This window comes from Panicum virgatum, chromosome 4K (assembly GCF_016808335.1).
Source record: "Panicum virgatum strain AP13 chromosome 4K, P.virgatum_v5, whole genome shotgun sequence".
NCBI lineage: Eukaryota > Viridiplantae > Streptophyta > Magnoliopsida > Poales > Poaceae > Panicum > Panicum virgatum.
In genome coordinates this window covers 14,245,289-14,261,377 of record NC_053139.1, presented here as the reverse complement: position 1 = coordinate 14,261,377, position 16,089 = coordinate 14,245,289, and the positions used below count along the sequence as shown (strand labels likewise).

The 16,089-nt window shown below is 43.2% G+C and overlaps 2 protein-coding genes across 4 annotated transcripts; one reads left to right on the top strand and one right to left on the bottom strand.

The window, feature by feature from the left end:
- Positions 1-4,571: 4,571 nt before the first annotated feature.
- Positions 4,572-11,241, top strand: LOC120703252 (damage-control phosphatase At2g17340-like). Its single transcript, XM_039987281.1, has 12 exons — positions 4,572-4,850; positions 4,959-5,024; positions 5,669-5,735; positions 5,818-5,886; positions 5,997-6,137; positions 6,396-6,524; positions 7,803-7,889; positions 10,265-10,339; positions 10,412-10,489; positions 10,581-10,658; positions 10,737-10,799; positions 10,895-11,241. The coding sequence occupies exons 1-12, from the start codon at positions 4,681-4,683 to the stop codon at positions 10,967-10,969; spliced, it is 1,098 nt and encodes a 365-aa protein (XP_039843215.1). The 5' UTR covers positions 4,572-4,680; the 3' UTR covers positions 10,970-11,241.
- A 182-nt stretch (positions 11,242-11,423) lies between these two features.
- On the bottom strand, positions 11,424-15,768 carry LOC120703253 (AT-hook motif nuclear-localized protein 10-like). Of its 3 annotated transcripts, none has more exons than XM_039987284.1 (6): positions 15,354-15,745; positions 14,612-15,259; positions 13,601-13,653; positions 12,514-12,642; positions 12,130-12,291; positions 11,424-11,836 (listed from the first exon to the last, which is right to left on the bottom strand). In XM_039987284.1, the coding sequence occupies exons 2-6, from the start codon at positions 15,147-15,149 to the stop codon at positions 11,624-11,626; spliced, it is 1,095 nt and encodes a 364-aa protein (XP_039843218.1). In that variant the 5' UTR covers positions 15,150-15,259; positions 15,354-15,745; the 3' UTR covers positions 11,424-11,623. The 3 variants fall into 3 exon arrangements, 2 of the variants coding, with proteins under 2 accessions (XP_039843218.1, XP_039843219.1); XM_039987285.1 differs by having other exon boundaries at positions 14,612-15,246; XR_005686852.1 differs by having other exon boundaries at positions 11,497-11,836; positions 13,206-13,653; positions 14,612-15,246; positions 15,354-15,768.
- Between the last annotated feature and the right edge of the window lie 321 nt (positions 15,769-16,089).

Here is a 16,089-nt window from a genome sequence, read left to right as displayed (position 1 = left end):
AACTTAATTACAGATAAACCCCGACTCTTTTAGAATGACCCAAGAAACTTCTAAAATATAAACCAAGCCCCTGCCCACTTAATCTTATTTACAATTAGGTCCCTGGACCCCTGTTTAGGGCCTAAACGCTCCCCTGACCTATCATTTTATGTGCCTAACGACCCCAGCTTAACCTAAAATTTTACCCCGCCTCTCCTAACTTAGTTCTGGCCATACTATTCAGAAACCGCCCAAAAATAATACTCTATGCTCTATATTTCATGTGTTCCCGTTTCGAGCTCGACGACAAAACCTTGTTCTGATTGTGTGTTTGTTTGTGTGCGCTGTAGACCACGGAGTGAACGAAGGAGAAACCGTTGACGAGCAGTACTGTGAGCAGGTGAACGAGGACCCGATCCGCGACCCCGAGCCCGAAGGACAGGACTTCCCCGAAGGCTTTGAAGACGGCAAGTTCAATCCCATCCTTTGATGCATGTTTCTGTCCTAGTTTTTATAAACACAACCCAATGGCCTGTTTTATAAAACTGCATATGTTTTGCTTGCATGAAAACACGATTGGATAGCCACCCCTTGATTTGTGATGACCATTCCTTGACCACCTAGATTAATGTCTGATTTTGCTTGGACGTTAATCGATATTAGAATGCTTAGAACTTTATTCATAATGCTATTTATTTTATAAAGAAAATGTGTGCGTGTGGGAAGGGATAAAATGTGGATTTTCGAAAGATGAGTATGGGCGAGATGGACGGCACTTCTGTGTGATTTGCCGATTGGTGTGCTTATGCCTGTGTGGCAGGGCAATGAAGGGAGATATCCATCTTGTCGCATGTAAGGACCGAGTTGGTGTGTCATCTCACCTAACTCCACTATCGTGCAAACCACTCGACCGTTGTATGGGCAACGGCGTAGCATAAATCCCACTAGTTGGTGTGATAGCCATCAGGAGAGCTGAGAGCAATGGGTGACTAAGGAAAAGGGATAAGCCCAGAATGACTTATGCCCGGTTATACCTAAGTGAACGGTCGATGACCCCTTGGTGCATCCCGTGATGGCTAGTCAGGCTTAGCTATGGTGGGTAATGGCTATGTTGGGATCTACACCGACACGACGGTGTTCGAGTTGTGGTATCCTACTTGTGGGTAAAGTTGCACACCTCTGCAGAGTTAAGAATCTATTCGAATAGTCCGTGCCCACGGTATTGGGCGAGTTATGGTGTGGTCACATAACTAATGTTTCTTTGGGATGGGCTGGTGTGAGTTGTTTTGGAATTGGTTCCGGCAGTTGTGCCGTGTGCTACGTCGGACGGGGAGTCCGGTAGCAGTTTTAAAACTTGAACTCTGTGTTAATGCCAAAAACTGATTTCTAAATGGTTTTCTATAAAATAAACCCCTGCATAAAGTATCGCTTTTCGGCAAATTAAACCGTAACCTTATCCTTGATTTACCTATGCATATTATTCTGTTATAACCCCCTCCGTGGGTGTGATTGGACTTGCTGAGTACGTTTGTACTCACCCCACTCTTACTTTTTACAGAAGAAGACCCAGACTTCGTGCCAGACGACGCCGAGTAGGGTTATCGTTCTACACCCAACCTTGCCTGTGGTACCAGCCCTGACGAGATGCCTCCGCTGTCGCAGTACTCTGAGCCTGAGTTAGATCCCGTATTGGTAGCACTCTGGTGTATTGTCGTAGCTTGGTTAATCCTTGTTATCATCTGTATCGAGTGTCCGCCAAGGTTTGTAAGGTTTTGAACCATCTGATGTAATAAATGTGGCATCAGCCTCCTGGGACTGATGTTTTGTATCACATTTAAGTCTTCTCTTATGAGGGGACGCTTCAGCAATAGGCCCCATGGAGAAGTTAGCAGTTTGTACTGATGCTTGTAAGGGTCTTGAATCAGCTGTGGCCCAAGTATTCCCTAACTGTGAGCAGAGGGAGTGCTTCAAGCACTTGATGGACAACATGAAAAAATACTACACAGGAGATGTATATGCTAAGAACATGTGGCCAGCTGCTAGGGCATACACATCACATAAGTTCAAGTACTTCTTTGACAAGGTACTTGAGGCTAGTCCAGATGTGCAAGATTCGCTGGGTGCACATCACAAACTGTTGTGGGCTAGGAGCAAATTTAGTCCAGACATCAAATGTGACTACATCAACAATAATTTGGCTGAGTGTTGGAATTCATGGATCAAGGAGCACAAAGATCTACCTGCGTACTGCTTGGCTGATTCTATTAGAGAGAAGACCCTCACTCTTTTTGCAAAGAGGAGGAAGATAGCAAATGCTCTATCTCTTGGAATATTACTTGCAGTAATCCATCAGCTAAATGCAGCATCTAAGGGTTTAGGATATCTCAAGGTCACTAAAGGTCATCCAGAAACTACAGAAGTGACAGAAATTTACAAAGATCAAGAAGTTAGGAGGCATGTTGTGTATTTGACACAATATATTTGTACATGCAGAGAGTGGCAGGTCACTGGAAAGCCATATCCACATGCACTAGCTGTTATCACAACTCTGAGACAGCCCAATATGAAATAATATGTGGACAAATACTACTCAGTTGAGAAGTTGCAGGCTGCCTACCAAGGAGTTATTCCAATGATAACTGATAGGAGACAGTGGCCAGATGTGGACAAGGGCTTCAAGCTACACCCACCCACTTCAAAGAAACCCAGACCACTAGGCAGGCAAAAGAAGAACAGATATCCTGCTCCATCTGAGAAAAAAAGGCAAGGCAACAAGACAGGTGATCTGCCCTACCTGTAATGCAGCTGGCCACAAGAAAGGAAGTTGGAGGTGTCCTCTAACTGGAAAAAAGAGAGAAAGAGAACCAAAAAGTCAACCCCAAAGCCAGGTAGAAAGCAGAGCAAAAAGTCAGACCATACTCCCAGTGAACACACCAAGAACAAGGGCAGTCGTGGCAAGAGAACAAGTTGCAAGGGCAGCAATAGAGGCCGAAGAAGCTGCAGCCAAAGCAGATGCAGTAGCAGAAGCTGCAGCAGCTGCAGAGAGGCTTGTGCATCCAATTAAAGTTGAAGCTCCTCAACCCTCGTCCCCTCCTAGAGCTAGGAGGTAAACAAAACTACATGAAGCTGAGACTATTGTCTCATTTTTTTTCATTTCTGATACTATGTTCTTTAATTTCAGGAATCTTTGTTGTGATCTTCAAATTGTGGGCGACCTGGAAAACTCACCTCCTCTAGCTGTGGAAGCACCTAAGAAGTTCACTCCAAAGAAGAAGCACCTGGCAATCAAACTCAAGAAGACACCCCCCAAAAGAAAGACAGCAAGGGCAAAAAAATAATGTTGTTTTGCTAGCTATTGTCTTTTGTGAACAATGTATGGTTTGCAATGTTGATGGCCTGAAGTTGTAATCCAAGACCTTTTGAACAATGTATGGTTTGAATTGTTGGGAGGCAGAACTATGCAGTCTGTTATTTTCAATTGGGTTTGTTATGAACATGCTGTTATGGACATGATCCTAATGCCAGTTTGGTTTGCTATGCACCTGTTTCCACCTTGACTTATCATAACCATGTTTATTTTCACATTGATTTGTTATAAACATAAACACACATGCACACATTCTCAACTTCCAAAATAGCACAAATTTCATAAACTCATTTTATTCAAGTCACTTCATTACAGCATACATGAATACACTCCCAACTAGAACACAGACAACACACACAAAGAACATGTCCATTTTCCGAATCAGTGACTCCATCTTCTGCTCCAGTTCAATCCTGTTCTTTTCACCGTTTGGACAGTGCACTGAACTCTCTTCCTCCTCCACATTCTCATCTTCCCAGTTAGGTGTAGCAGGCCGAACCATGATGATGCCAACATCTTTCAGTTTCTGAAAGTAAGCCTTCTCGAAAGTATAGAAACCACACAATTTGAGATACTGAAACAAAATCAAGATCAACTCAGAAGTAAGAACCCTAGCTGTTCATGAGGGGGCAAGAACAGAAGCCAACAGCTTACCCCATTCCTGGCATACTTGAAAAACAGGTGACCATGGTTCACACCTACCTTCTTTGTCCGCCCCTCTATCACCCGAGCCTGGCCACACTCCGGGCATGGGATCTGCGGGAAGCCGCTGAGCTCACCTACTGGATCTGCGTGGTCGGCAGCAATACGATCGCTTCGAGCACTTTCAAGCCTACCTTGAAGCCTGCTTCTCGCCCTTCCACCTCTACCCGACTCGGCGTAGTGCGACATGGCGGCGTGGCCTCGGCGGCGGCGGCGGCGCAGCGGCAAGGCGGAGGCGAAGGAGGGCACGTGCAGAGCAGAGGAGAGGGGGGAGGGGAATGAGACTAGATTGGGCTGGAGTCGGGCTCGTGAGCTGGACAAAGGGGTTGGGTCGGGGTGCGAGATCTGACATGGCGCCTAGCTGGACAGCCGCGCTGGCGTCTACGGGTGACAAAGTGGTAAAATTGTAAATATTTTCTCTCTCCTGTACTGATTCTGTATTTGCAAAAAAATAAGAGTGCTATCTCCTGAGATGGCGATTGTTATTGTTATAATGGTATAAAGTTAAAACCCAAGAAATTCCAACCCGATCATAGGCATCACAAAAGCATCTTCGCCTCCAGCGGCCGCCGGGGGGATCCGAAGGAACTCTAACCGCGGACGAGGCGGGGGGCGCGAGGGCTGCGGGCACCATGGAGAGCTCGTCGCCGTCGGTGCCGTTCCCGCTGCTGCAGGCGCCGGTGGAGAGCACCTACCGCGCCTGCACCATCCCCTACCGGTTCACCTCCGACAACCCGCGCAAGGCCACGCCCGTCGAGATCCAGTGGATCGACCTCTTCCTCAATTCCGTCCCGTCCTTCAAGTAAGGCCCCCGCGCTCGTTCCGATCCGATCCGGGTCTCCCGTCCCCTTTCAGTTGTCGCGGCGGCTCGGGCTCGGTCTCACCACCGTCCCCTCGATGGCACTTGCAGGCAGCGCGCGGAGAACGACCCCACCGTGCCCGACGCGCCGGCCAAGGCGGATAAGTTCGCGCAGAGGTGTGTGCGCCGCTTTTGACTTTCCTCTTTCTCTCTGGGCACTGGATCACTGATCAGTACGGATTATTGCTCATGCTGCTCCTTTATACCTTTGTCAAATGGTCAGGGTAGTTGTTTGTTTTGTTTGGCGGGCATGTTAGTGCAGGAAGGTAGTGCTAGTTAGTAGCCTGAGAAGTGAGATGCTAGTCGATGGTGCTTGCGCCTGTGTTTTGGATGCAAGCCGACATCTCAACTAGAATTGGCTAGTGTGCTGTTGCTGCATTGTCAACTCATCGCTCCACTTGTAGATACCAAGTGGCTCTCAGTCGCTTGCAAAACATCTGATGCCACATGGGATTCACATGTGACTGTTTCTGACCAGACAAGTTTTTGCATTGCTAATGCTTTGATCTTCCAGCGGTTTCCATGCATTGTTACTTGGACACAAATACAGGTGTCGTTATTCAGGTGTAAGGTTCCATAATTTGTAAGGGGCTTTGGGAGTAGGGGCTTTTGAACAGTTTATGGTGTAGAAAAAGATTTCTAGGACTGAAATGCACTGAAATAAAAAAAAAATTGGACAAAAATGGTGCTCCCTCCCAGATTTTATGGAACTATCCATCACATAGAGGCCTATAATTTAGTTATGGACATGTGTGGTGCAGGTACACAGCAATGCTTGAAGAGATGAAGAAGAATCCAGAGAGCCATGGGGGACCACCAGACTGCATAGTATGTCATCGATAGACGAGTTCTTTGAGAAATAATAGAAATGGGGATTTACTTGTACTTAACTTTTGAAATGTATCTCAAGCTTCTCTGTAGGCTTCGTGAGCTAGTACTTAGAGAGCTGGGGTTTAGGGATATCTTCAAGAAGGTTAAGGTAATCTATGTCAAATTCCTGCTGTAGTTCTTACTTAGTTTGGTCATTGTTCTGATAACTTTTAGGTGATTGTAATTTTCTGTGCTCCTTTATTGTTTTATCATAAGTAGGATGAGGAGAATGCCAAGGCTATGTCACTGTTTGAGGGAGTCGTTCAGCGGAATGATGAAATTGAAGACGATGGAAAAAGAGTTGAGAACTTGATCCGGGGAATCTTAGCTGGAAATATTTTTGATCTAGGATCTGCACAGGTGTGTTGAGTTTCTTTTTGGGCTTCACTTGTGGAATTTCCACTGTTGGTTTTCTGTTATTGTTGTTATGGGGAAGCTCAAGCAACATTACGCCGTACCTCATATGTAGAATCAACAAAGCCATCTTGATATTTTTTCTTTCAAATTCTCTTAAAATAGTAACATTTATATTGTTAAACAAATGCTCTTTCTTCCGTATTCCATGAAACTGTTACATGCATGGACTTCTAATAACTCTTTTTTTCTTGTATTTTGAAGCTTGCAGAAGTTTTTGCTAAAGATGGCATGTCGTTCTTGGCAAGTTGCCAAAATCTTGTATCTCGACCTTGGGTTATTGATGACCTTGATGCTTTTAAGAGCAAATGGACCAAGAAATCATGGGAAAAGGTATTATTTTATTGCTGTGTAATTTTATTGCCACATACAGCTGGATGTCCGTATACAAGAGTCTGTTTTGTTCATGTCATCCATTGTCATGTGTAATTGCCTAATTTGTTATGCGCTCAGCATCACTGTTTATGCACAGATGTACAATACACATGATGTAAACAGTAAATATGATTGTGTACTGTTTGGCTCCTTTTTAACATACTATCATCTTATTATTCATCTTTACAAAAATATTTGAAGCTTGCAACCATATAAGCCACTGCCGTTCTGGTTCCATGGCAATCTTAAGGTTGGCAACTGTTACTGGCCTAGTTATTACTCGCTCCTTTCACTATATTTGTCTAGACTCTAGAGTACACAATGTGCACTAAGACAGTACAACTATTAGCTAAGACAGTAAAACTAATTCAATGCAAAATAGCCATCCATACCCTATTAGCTAAAACAGTACAACTAATTCTCTTCTTTGGAAGTATTTAATGAGGGGTAGAATGTGGAAACACTGCAACATCTTCACTCCTGTTATTCTCAATGGACAAACATTATGAAAGATATTCTCCCGATTCCATGGATAAACATAGCAAAGCATAGTGAGTAGTGTTTAACAGGTGACCCTCAAGTTATTAAGGTCCATTTCTAGTGAAGGAAAAGCTCCCTTAATTTGCGAATTGAATTGTTTCCTGTGAAATTTAACATTCAACAAAGCCTCTAGTAACTAATTTCCCCAATGGGTTTTATTTTTCTGCACATTGCAGAGATGTTAGTGATTTGTAATTCATATATCTAGTATTGATAGTATTTAGTGGAAACTCTGGATCAACCACACATCAACCCCGGGTAAGCCCATTTGGAGCACAGAACGTAAATGGTACAGATATTTCCCGATTGTATTCGAATTCGATCCGGTCTGGAAGGGTTTTTATCCGTCCGTATCTGATTCCGAGTATCCAATATCCGTAACCGATCCGTATCCGAATGCTCAAAAGTTACATTTTTATGATGTTGATATCCATTACAATCCTATCCGGCAAAAACTAACACTATCCGTATCCGACTCCGTATTCAAACGCAAATATGAAAACAAATACGATATCAATAATATCCGTCCGTATCCGATCCGTTTACATCTCTAAGCGCAACATTTGATATATTATAATTTTATATTTCTACAATAAACAGTAAATTTTATACTCTATACCATCATCGTAAAAACGATGAAATATTTTACAACATAAGTATATATGTATCTGAGTCCTTTTCTATGAAATGTTGTAGGCAGTTATCTTTGTCGATAACTCTGGTGCTGATGTTATCTTGGGAATATTACCATTTGCGAGGGAGTTGCTCCGCCGTGGCACAAAGGTTTGTATTAACTCTTTGATTCTGCTTTTGTGATATTCTTAGAGTAGGACTGATCCCTGGAAGTCCTGGATAACGTTTGGCCTATTACCTTTCTTTTTCAATCAGAAATTTTCACTTTAGGGCACATTTAACAATGTTGAGTTAAAATTTGTAAAACCAAATCATATTGAACTCTAGCTATGAGCCTATGTCCTCTGAACTATAATGAAAGGACATCACCTTTTATTTTTGAAATCACATTGTGAATCGGCTGGTACTGTAGGGCTACTTTTAAGCTGTCCAATAATTTGCATGAATTATGGAACCTGGCAAGTTTTTCATATCGTCATATTTGAAGTCTCAGGACCTGCTTGGATACTTTAGCTTTAGGAGCTCTGTTCTCAAAAAGTAGCAGTGTTGCAGTTGCACAACATGACAAACTACATGGTTTTTTGATCTTGACTTTTAGAAAAGCCTGATTTTCAAATACTAGTTTCACTCTAACAGCCACTTAAACATTGCACCCTCCAACTAATTCATGTGTAATTAAAACTTGTTTTCATAAAAGCAAAAATCCATGTTTTAATAAAAGTGACTACAGCAGTTTTTAACTAAACTGTTCCTGGTATCCAGTTTCTTAGCAGAAGACAGTGGTAGGGTTTTCTGCTTGTGCGTTAGAAAAACTAACTGTCAATCAGAGATGATCCTAGTAGACTCAATAATCATACGTATCCTCATTAGGGTCCTGAGAAACCAATCTGAGTGAGCATGAAAAAAAAAAACTGAAGGATGATGTTTGTGCAGCAAGCCAGTGGGCACTGGAGACAAAATTTTAGTTGTACCGCCAGTGGGCACTGGAGACAAAATTTTAGTTGTACCGTCCAAACGAAGCCATCTGTTTATGACTATCAGCTTAAAACCAGCTTTTTTCTGGAAGTTCTAAAAATTCTACCATAAATCTTCTAAGCAGCCACTACTGTTATCTAATATCGCCAATTTTATAAATTCTGAGAAATACTGTGGAGAGTGCATCTTGTTTCAGCACTGTTGTATTTAAAGCAGTTATTTAAGTAATGTTCTCCTAGTTTGGTTTGCTTACAACTGACTTCTGCCTACCTGTAACTGTATTAAGTATTGTACTTTATTTTTGAATAGTTGTACTTTTGATTAACATTTTCTTCCACAGATGATTGGTGCTTTATTCTTAATATCCAAGGAAAAAATAAAAAATACGGCTAATAATACAGCCTATTAGCCTGCCAATCAATTTCAGCTATATGAAAGTATCTTTTCTATATGAATGGAACAAGAACACTACAATATATGTTATTTGTGTTGCTTAACAATGTGCCCCCATGCGATTAGGAGGAAGAGACTATCCATCATCTCCATGCCACCTGTGTTTTTGCAAGCTGGTAGTTCAACTTGCTGACCGCCTGCAGACCCTCTTTCCACTCTAGTGGTCCAGGATGACTAGTGGTCCAGGACTAGTGATGTAGTCGATCAGGCCTGTCAATGCCTTAACTGTCACAATTCTAGGGCCTTGGCGCTTTGGAAACCTCGCAATCGGTGTATATTTCATGGCAACTCGCCAATCCTTGCTGGAGCCTTGTTACTTGCTAGAGAGGAAATGCAGCTGTGAGGTATGGCTGGGGCTGGAGGTATTTCTTTACCTGATTGCCCTAGCGCTAGGTGGAGTTTAGGTTCTAGGTTGATTTCATTTTTTAATGTATAGCAGCGGGCACGCATGTAATCTAAGAAACTTTGGCATATAAAGATTTTAAATAAATTAAAACGTCCCAAAGACCTTGGAAAAACATTTTAAAACATTTTGACTTGCGGAGTCTAAAGAAGCACTTGACAGGAGAGATAAACTCTGAACCTTGTCAGCTTTGTTAAGTACTCCTGCTTCTACTAAAAAGGAGGCATGCTATCTTTTGTTCCAACTTGGTGGGGCTTGTTCAGAACTGTCGACCAAGCTAGAATTCTTCCAACTATTAGAGCTAATATGGAAAATTGCATTTTAGAATTTGCAATAATGTGGGTACTGTACATGTGCTATTTGTGTGTTGAGGCGGGTATTCATGCCAACTTTGCCTTGTGGGTGACATGTGCGAAAGAGAGTAAGGTTCTTGGGGTTATCTAGCTAGAATGCAGCACCTGTGTACATGCAGGCTTCGGTTTTTAAGGAAGGCTGACACATTGTGGTCGACATTGTGCTTGAAGTTATCAATCTGGTTGGAGTTCCGCAGATTTGCTGCCTCTTTCCTCACAAGTTTCCTTGTCTTCTGCATACAACTATTGGATGCTTAATTGTGCAATTGTATAGATTTGATTAGTTTTATGATTTTTTTCTATTAGTATAATAAATAAATTGCTAACCTTGGTTACTGCAGGTGATACTTGCTGCTAATGACATGCCTTCGATCAATGACGTCACCTATCCAGAGCTGATTGAGATTATAAACAAGGTGAGCAGGAGAAAGGATGTAAATAATCTTTGATGCAAGCATCTGACTCTTGTCTTTTCAATTGTTGTTAAGCTCAAGGATGCAGATGGAAAGCTTGCAGGTGTGGATGCATCCAACCTGCTTGTTGCCAACTCTGGTAACGATCTGCCTGTAAGAATCTATCACCTTTCAAGACCTTCCATTGTGGTGGGCTCGCTCTGGCATTTTCTTTGATACTAAATATTAATTACTGTTGATTCAGGTTATTGATTTGTCTAGTGTGTCACCTGAACTTGCCTTTATGGCAGATGATGCTGATCTGGTTGTCCTAGAAGGCATGGTAAGCTATTGACGTCCTTGTGCATTTCAATGTCTTTGTTGAATAGACTCGCTGAATGTCTGGCTGTTTGTGTTGTAGGGAAGAGCAATCGAAACTAACCTATATGCACAAATGAAATGTGACTCGATCAAGATTGGAATGGTGCGTTGTTCTTTCCCCCCTGCTGTTATGTTATTTATGCCAACTAATTGCAGCTTATGATACGAGTTTGCAAACAATGTTGCCGTACGTTTCAGGTTAAGCATCCTGAAGTCGCCCAATTTTTAGGAGGAAGACTTTATGATTGTGTCTTCAAGTTCAACGAAGCCTGAATGCTAAGCTACCTCAGATAACTCCTGTTCACGTCGCAGTTGCAGTCGTATTGCTGCAATTTTGCTCGAGAATGCTCGTTTGCTTCAGTAGAGATAGCAAGTGAAATAAGTTGTCTATGTGACTTCGTGGAAGTGTCAGCACTCAGCAAGGGTGGTTACGGAATTGTTGGCTTGTAAGAATTGTTGCGCAAAATGAAACTTCTGGACGTATTTGTTCCCGTTGGTCTACAATGATTGTTTGGAATTAGTTGGCTACCACTGATTGCTTTATATGTACTGTCATAGTTTATAGTTTTTTTTCTTTTTTAGTTGTACAGCTGCTTTTTTCTTTCGGGTTTCATCTCTTAGTCTATCCCAACTTGCTTGGGAAAAAAGGCTATGTTGTTGTAGTTGTACAGCTGCATATATAAAATCAAATAATCTATAGTGGTGCATGCACACACGGACAGAATCCTTCCATAATTTTCAAATTCTTTTTCATTGATACATTCAACGATTTTTTCCTATCCAGAGCTAGAAAAGTTATGGAACATTACAAGACAACAATCTACATTTCAGCCTGAAAACCACCAAGTTCCTTCAGGAGTACCTAAAACAGCAATTTAAGTCTAGTCCCCACAGCTGGGGCAGGCGGACAGTAGGATTCAGGTAAGCTCATTTCCATGTAGGGTAGTTAGGAAAGCTTGGTTGGCTGCCCGTATTGAACGAGGCAGCAGGATTCGGCGGGCTTCCATGCCCACCAGAGGATTCAGTGCCCCTTGACGATGGACTGCTGGCAGTAGGAAACCCACCGAAAACAGTTCTGTCAGGTGCTGATCCAGGATCAAGCTCCGATTTCCAATCAGCTAGAAAGCTCCCAATGACCACCTGAACAGCACAACAACAAAACCACAATCCATTAGAAGATTTATAAGGTTCTCAATCTTCAGGGAATAACTGCAAAAAACAGCTGTACACTAAGGCCAATTCCAAAAGCAGAAAAAGGGAATCATATATGAAACCGTTCTCATTTTGTGAAAATGATAGTATGCATATTCGTAACAAAGCAGAGGATGACTTTCGAAAGAAATAGAAGGTTAGGATATATGGGAGATCATGGTATACTTTGTAAAGATCTTAATTAGATCAAAAGCAATGTGCAACCAGAAGAACAGGGGAACCTGAACTGGCGAAGCTGCAGTTAGAGGTCCTGCTACGGCACCACCTAAAACACGCCCATCAGGACCAGAAAGTGAGACACTAAGTCCACCAGTTCGACTGCTCATCCCACCACTTTCTGACAGAAGATATGAGCCAGCCAAAGAGAGAATCTCAAAACTGCCCTGCATATTGGACGCAAGTCTATAAGTTAATTGCTTCCATAACTGCAAAACAATGCACCCCTTATAGAGATGTGTGGTAATGAAAATAACTTCTATGTTCCATGCATCCTATTTTTTCTTTATATCTCAGTACATTATGGTGTTGTAGCTGGGACACATACAGTTATAAAGACATACCAGAAAAAGGATATTTAAACTGAACAGAAGGAAGAATGTACAAACCTCATAAGTTACTGTTCCGCCAGAAGAATCTCCTTGACGCAGGGTCACATTGAATACAGCGCCATTGGCTGTGAGGATACAAACTGTCCATCCATTCCCAGAAAATGACATGGCTCTTGACACTATATCCTGAAATCATGAATCCTTCTTTAGAAGGCTACCAGGAAAGCGCTATCTGACAAAATGAAAAGAACAATTGGAACAGAAGCTGAGGAACATTCTTTTTCTTCTGCAATGAAATGATACACAGCTCTCCTGTATATTCAAGAGGAAAAAAAAGTAGGAGTTGGAGACTGCCAGCAGAGGACAAGGTCTCCAACAACGTCTCAATATGGTTAGGGTGGTGCAGTGAGATGGTTTTTTTAGGATTTAGGGTTTAGGGTAATATGACTGAAACTAAATATGCACCCTTCAATTCTCACAAGAGAAATCCGTTATTGCACTTCAGAAAAATATTAGCTCAAGTGAATGATGAAGACAGGATTTCGCTCCTCAACTTAGCAGACTCTAACAGAATAGCACAAGCCTTACAAAGAAACTTATCAGCAGTAAAGCTAACTGGAGTATCTCAATAGATCAGGCTAATACCACAAACTCTATTCTTGTTTGAATAAGTTCAAACAGTTTAATGATTTGCCAGCATGAAATACTCAAGATTAGGTCATACATGCATAAATGGTTTCCTGAAGTACCTGCTATGTCACATGACATATGGCGTAGGTGGTAACAGAGCAGCATGTGCAAGCGTAACAAACATTTCTGGAGGCAGGAGTAAATCTTTTCTACAGAGAGCAAGACAGTCATATAATTGCACTAGGTAACTGAACGTAAAAAAATAAATGCAAGTTATGGTACCATAATAGCCATTGAGGAAGATACAACAAGGGCAACTTTGTTCAATAAAGGCTTGATTTCATAAGCAGATTAATACTTCGCCTAGCTATAAAACAGACAATAACACTTGAAATATGATAAACAAATGATGCAAGTAAACATATCCCACGCATATCCTGATATGAATAGATGACATCATCCTAAGAGTGCATCAGGGCATCTATATGAGCATCAAAAGTACTGGACAGTGTACCTCTCCAGCTTGGACTGTGAAAACATGAGGTTTCCATCCGGCCCAGCCTGGTCCTGTGAAAACAAAAAATAAATTCAGGAACTATATCTAATCATAGGACCACAAACTGAATTAACATGCATAAACCTCAAGTAGTTGCATTATATCAAGTAAATGTTAAGAAAAATATCCACAGGTACACTTTTGGAGGGATCGGAATGCTAAAACACTAACGACAAATTTATAATAACTGCATGATGAATTAAATTCATGAGATGCTCAAAGTGGAAGGTACAATTACAAACATCAACTATAATTACTAAAGCACTTTAACGAAACATTTACCGTGGATAAATAGTTCTGTACATTCTAACTGACCAAACTAATCACAAATAGTGTGTTAATGCTGTACAATATTTCAAATCTGAAATTAGGATGTTGACATCATTACATCAATGCAAGCCAGTAGCAGATTAATCACAACTAAGAATAGAAGAAGTCAGATTTCCACAGGAACTGTAATAAGCTAATAACCTACAGAGTAACAATTACTGCAAAGCAGTTAAAATATTGAAGTAAACTTTCAGACTTGCCAGGACAAATTTTACCAATGACTTGTTCAGTTCAACCCTAAGCAACAATCCTGAAATAAGTTAATCTAAGTTTCTCTTAAGTAGGGAATGATCCAAGCTCATTTAAGTTTGATTCTTGCCATTTCTTTTCTGAAAGAAATCTCTAGCAAGTGCCAAGGCAAGGGCATGAAGGTCATTATCACCAAAGTATACCATTCCATGCCCACAACTCCACTGCCCCTGATTGCCACTGCTGCCAGAGTGCCAGGGCGACATAAAAAAAATGAATGAATGAATAAATAATAAGCTCTGATGCTCCTTTTGCCCATACTAAAGTACCAGTGCCTACTGGTATATACGTGTATCTGAAGCCTGAATTGAAATATGATCAAACCCAACAGTGCCTCCTTGCCCGATTACTGCTGCTTGCTCCAGCTGAAAAGGCTGGCAAGAACATTACCTGGCGCTGCCGCCTGCGGCTGCGGCTTCTTGCTAGTGGAGCCCAGCGGCCGGCCCTTCTTCTTGGCAGATGAAGCATTTGACGCAGTAAGCGGCGGCGCCGCCGCCGGAGATGCTTGGGGACTCACCACACCCCCACCCTGCTGGCTCGGGGAGAAGCCGGGAGGAAGCATGGGTGACGCGCCAGAGTCAGTGCCAACATCAGCTGGGGCAGGAGCTTTCTGCGACGGGGACACGACAGCCAGCGGCGGGGGGCCGTCCGGGCCGTCCGCGGGTCCATACTTGCGCGGGCGCCCGCGCTTGAGCTTGAGAGGCTCGGCGCTGCCGGGGGAATGGGTGGGCGCCACCTGCGCGGCGGCATTGCTGGCTGCGGGCTGCTGGTAGAACGGCGGAATGGCGGGTTTCCTGTAGACGGCGGCGCCATTGTGGGCGTAGAGGAGCGCGCCGGGGCCGGGCTGCTGCGGCTGGCGCTGCTGCAGCGCCCCCTTCTGCGCACCACCGCTGTACGCCGCTTCGCCCGCCGCGGCCGCCGACGACATGGCTCCCCCTCGCAAGCGCACAGCACGAGCAGAGCAGCCAAGAAAAGGCTCCTCCTTTCGATCCCGCCGCGGCCAAGCACCCGCAAGATTCGCCGACCTAGGCAGCAGGCCTGTTCGCCATCAGCTCGGGAAATCCAAGCCTCGGTGTCCCGACGAGGAATTCGACGAGATCAAGAAGCGTACTGGAGACAGGAGTGTACTTACTCGCAAGTGAGCACCAGAAGAACACGCTCGAGGTACAAATTCCCCCTCGTTTTCTTGTCTTCGCTTTTCCTTCTTCCTTTCTCTGACAAGATTCCGAATTTCACAGTAGCATGGAAGAAAACCCCAATAAAAAAACGAAATTTCCACAGGGACGAATTTCCTCTACGAAATACGACGGGGAAACGAAAACCCCAAGATAAACCCTAAAAATTGTCGCGAATAAAGCGTAAAACTATCGATCACCGCGGAAAGGACCCCCAAATTCCCCCTGATTTTTGCAAACCCTCGCCTCGAATTCCCCCACCCCCGGGGAATTTCTTGACCCAAAATACTAGGTAGGCCAAAAAAAAGAGAGAGAAAAGCTTCTGCAATCTACGAGGGGAGAAAATGCCCGAAGCCCCGTGATTAATAGAGGGGGATGGGGACTGACCGACTGAGGAGGAGCGCGTGCTTTTTCACGAGGGGCCCTGGAAATACGCGTAATCCGCGGCGGTTACTATCGTTTGCCAATTTTCCAGGCTTTTACTTGAGCTACCGCGAATTTCAGGGTAACCAAGGGGGTTACTGTAAAGAAGTACTCCGTCGGTGAGATATTTACCTTTCCGTCAGCGTTCACATGAACTGTCGAGTGGGCTTCTTTTTTATTTTTTTTTGTCGAGGAAAATCCTCCCCTTTTTCCCGTCTCGTTCACATGATGCGGTCATGTCATTTGTTTGGAAGCTATTTATTGCTGCGC

Bases quoted from the DNA above. Each gene is read 5' to 3' on its own strand.
- LOC120703252 (XM_039987281.1), top strand. From the start codon at position 4,681: ATGGAGAGCTCGTCGCCGTCGGTGCCGTTCCCGCTGCTGCAGGCGCCG. The intron at 4,851-4,958 runs GTAAGGCCCCCG...TGGCACTTGCAG, and splicing joins AATTCCGTCCCGTCCTTCAA to GCAGCGCGCGGAGAACGACC. The intron at 10,659-10,736 runs GTAAGCTATTGA...TTTGTGTTGTAG, and splicing joins TGGTTGTCCTAGAAGGCATG to GGAAGAGCAATCGAAACTAA.
- LOC120703253 (XM_039987284.1), bottom strand. From the start codon at position 15,149: ATGTCGTCGGCGGCCGCGGCGGGCGAAGCGGCGTACAGCGGTGGTGCG. The intron at 12,643-13,600 runs GTACACTGTCCA...TCATGATTTCAG, and splicing joins TCACAGTCCAAGCTGGAGAG to GATATAGTGTCAAGAGCCAT. The intron at 12,292-12,513 runs GTTTGTACATTC...TCCAATATGCAG, and splicing joins GCGGAACAGTAACTTATGAG to GGCAGTTTTGAGATTCTCTC.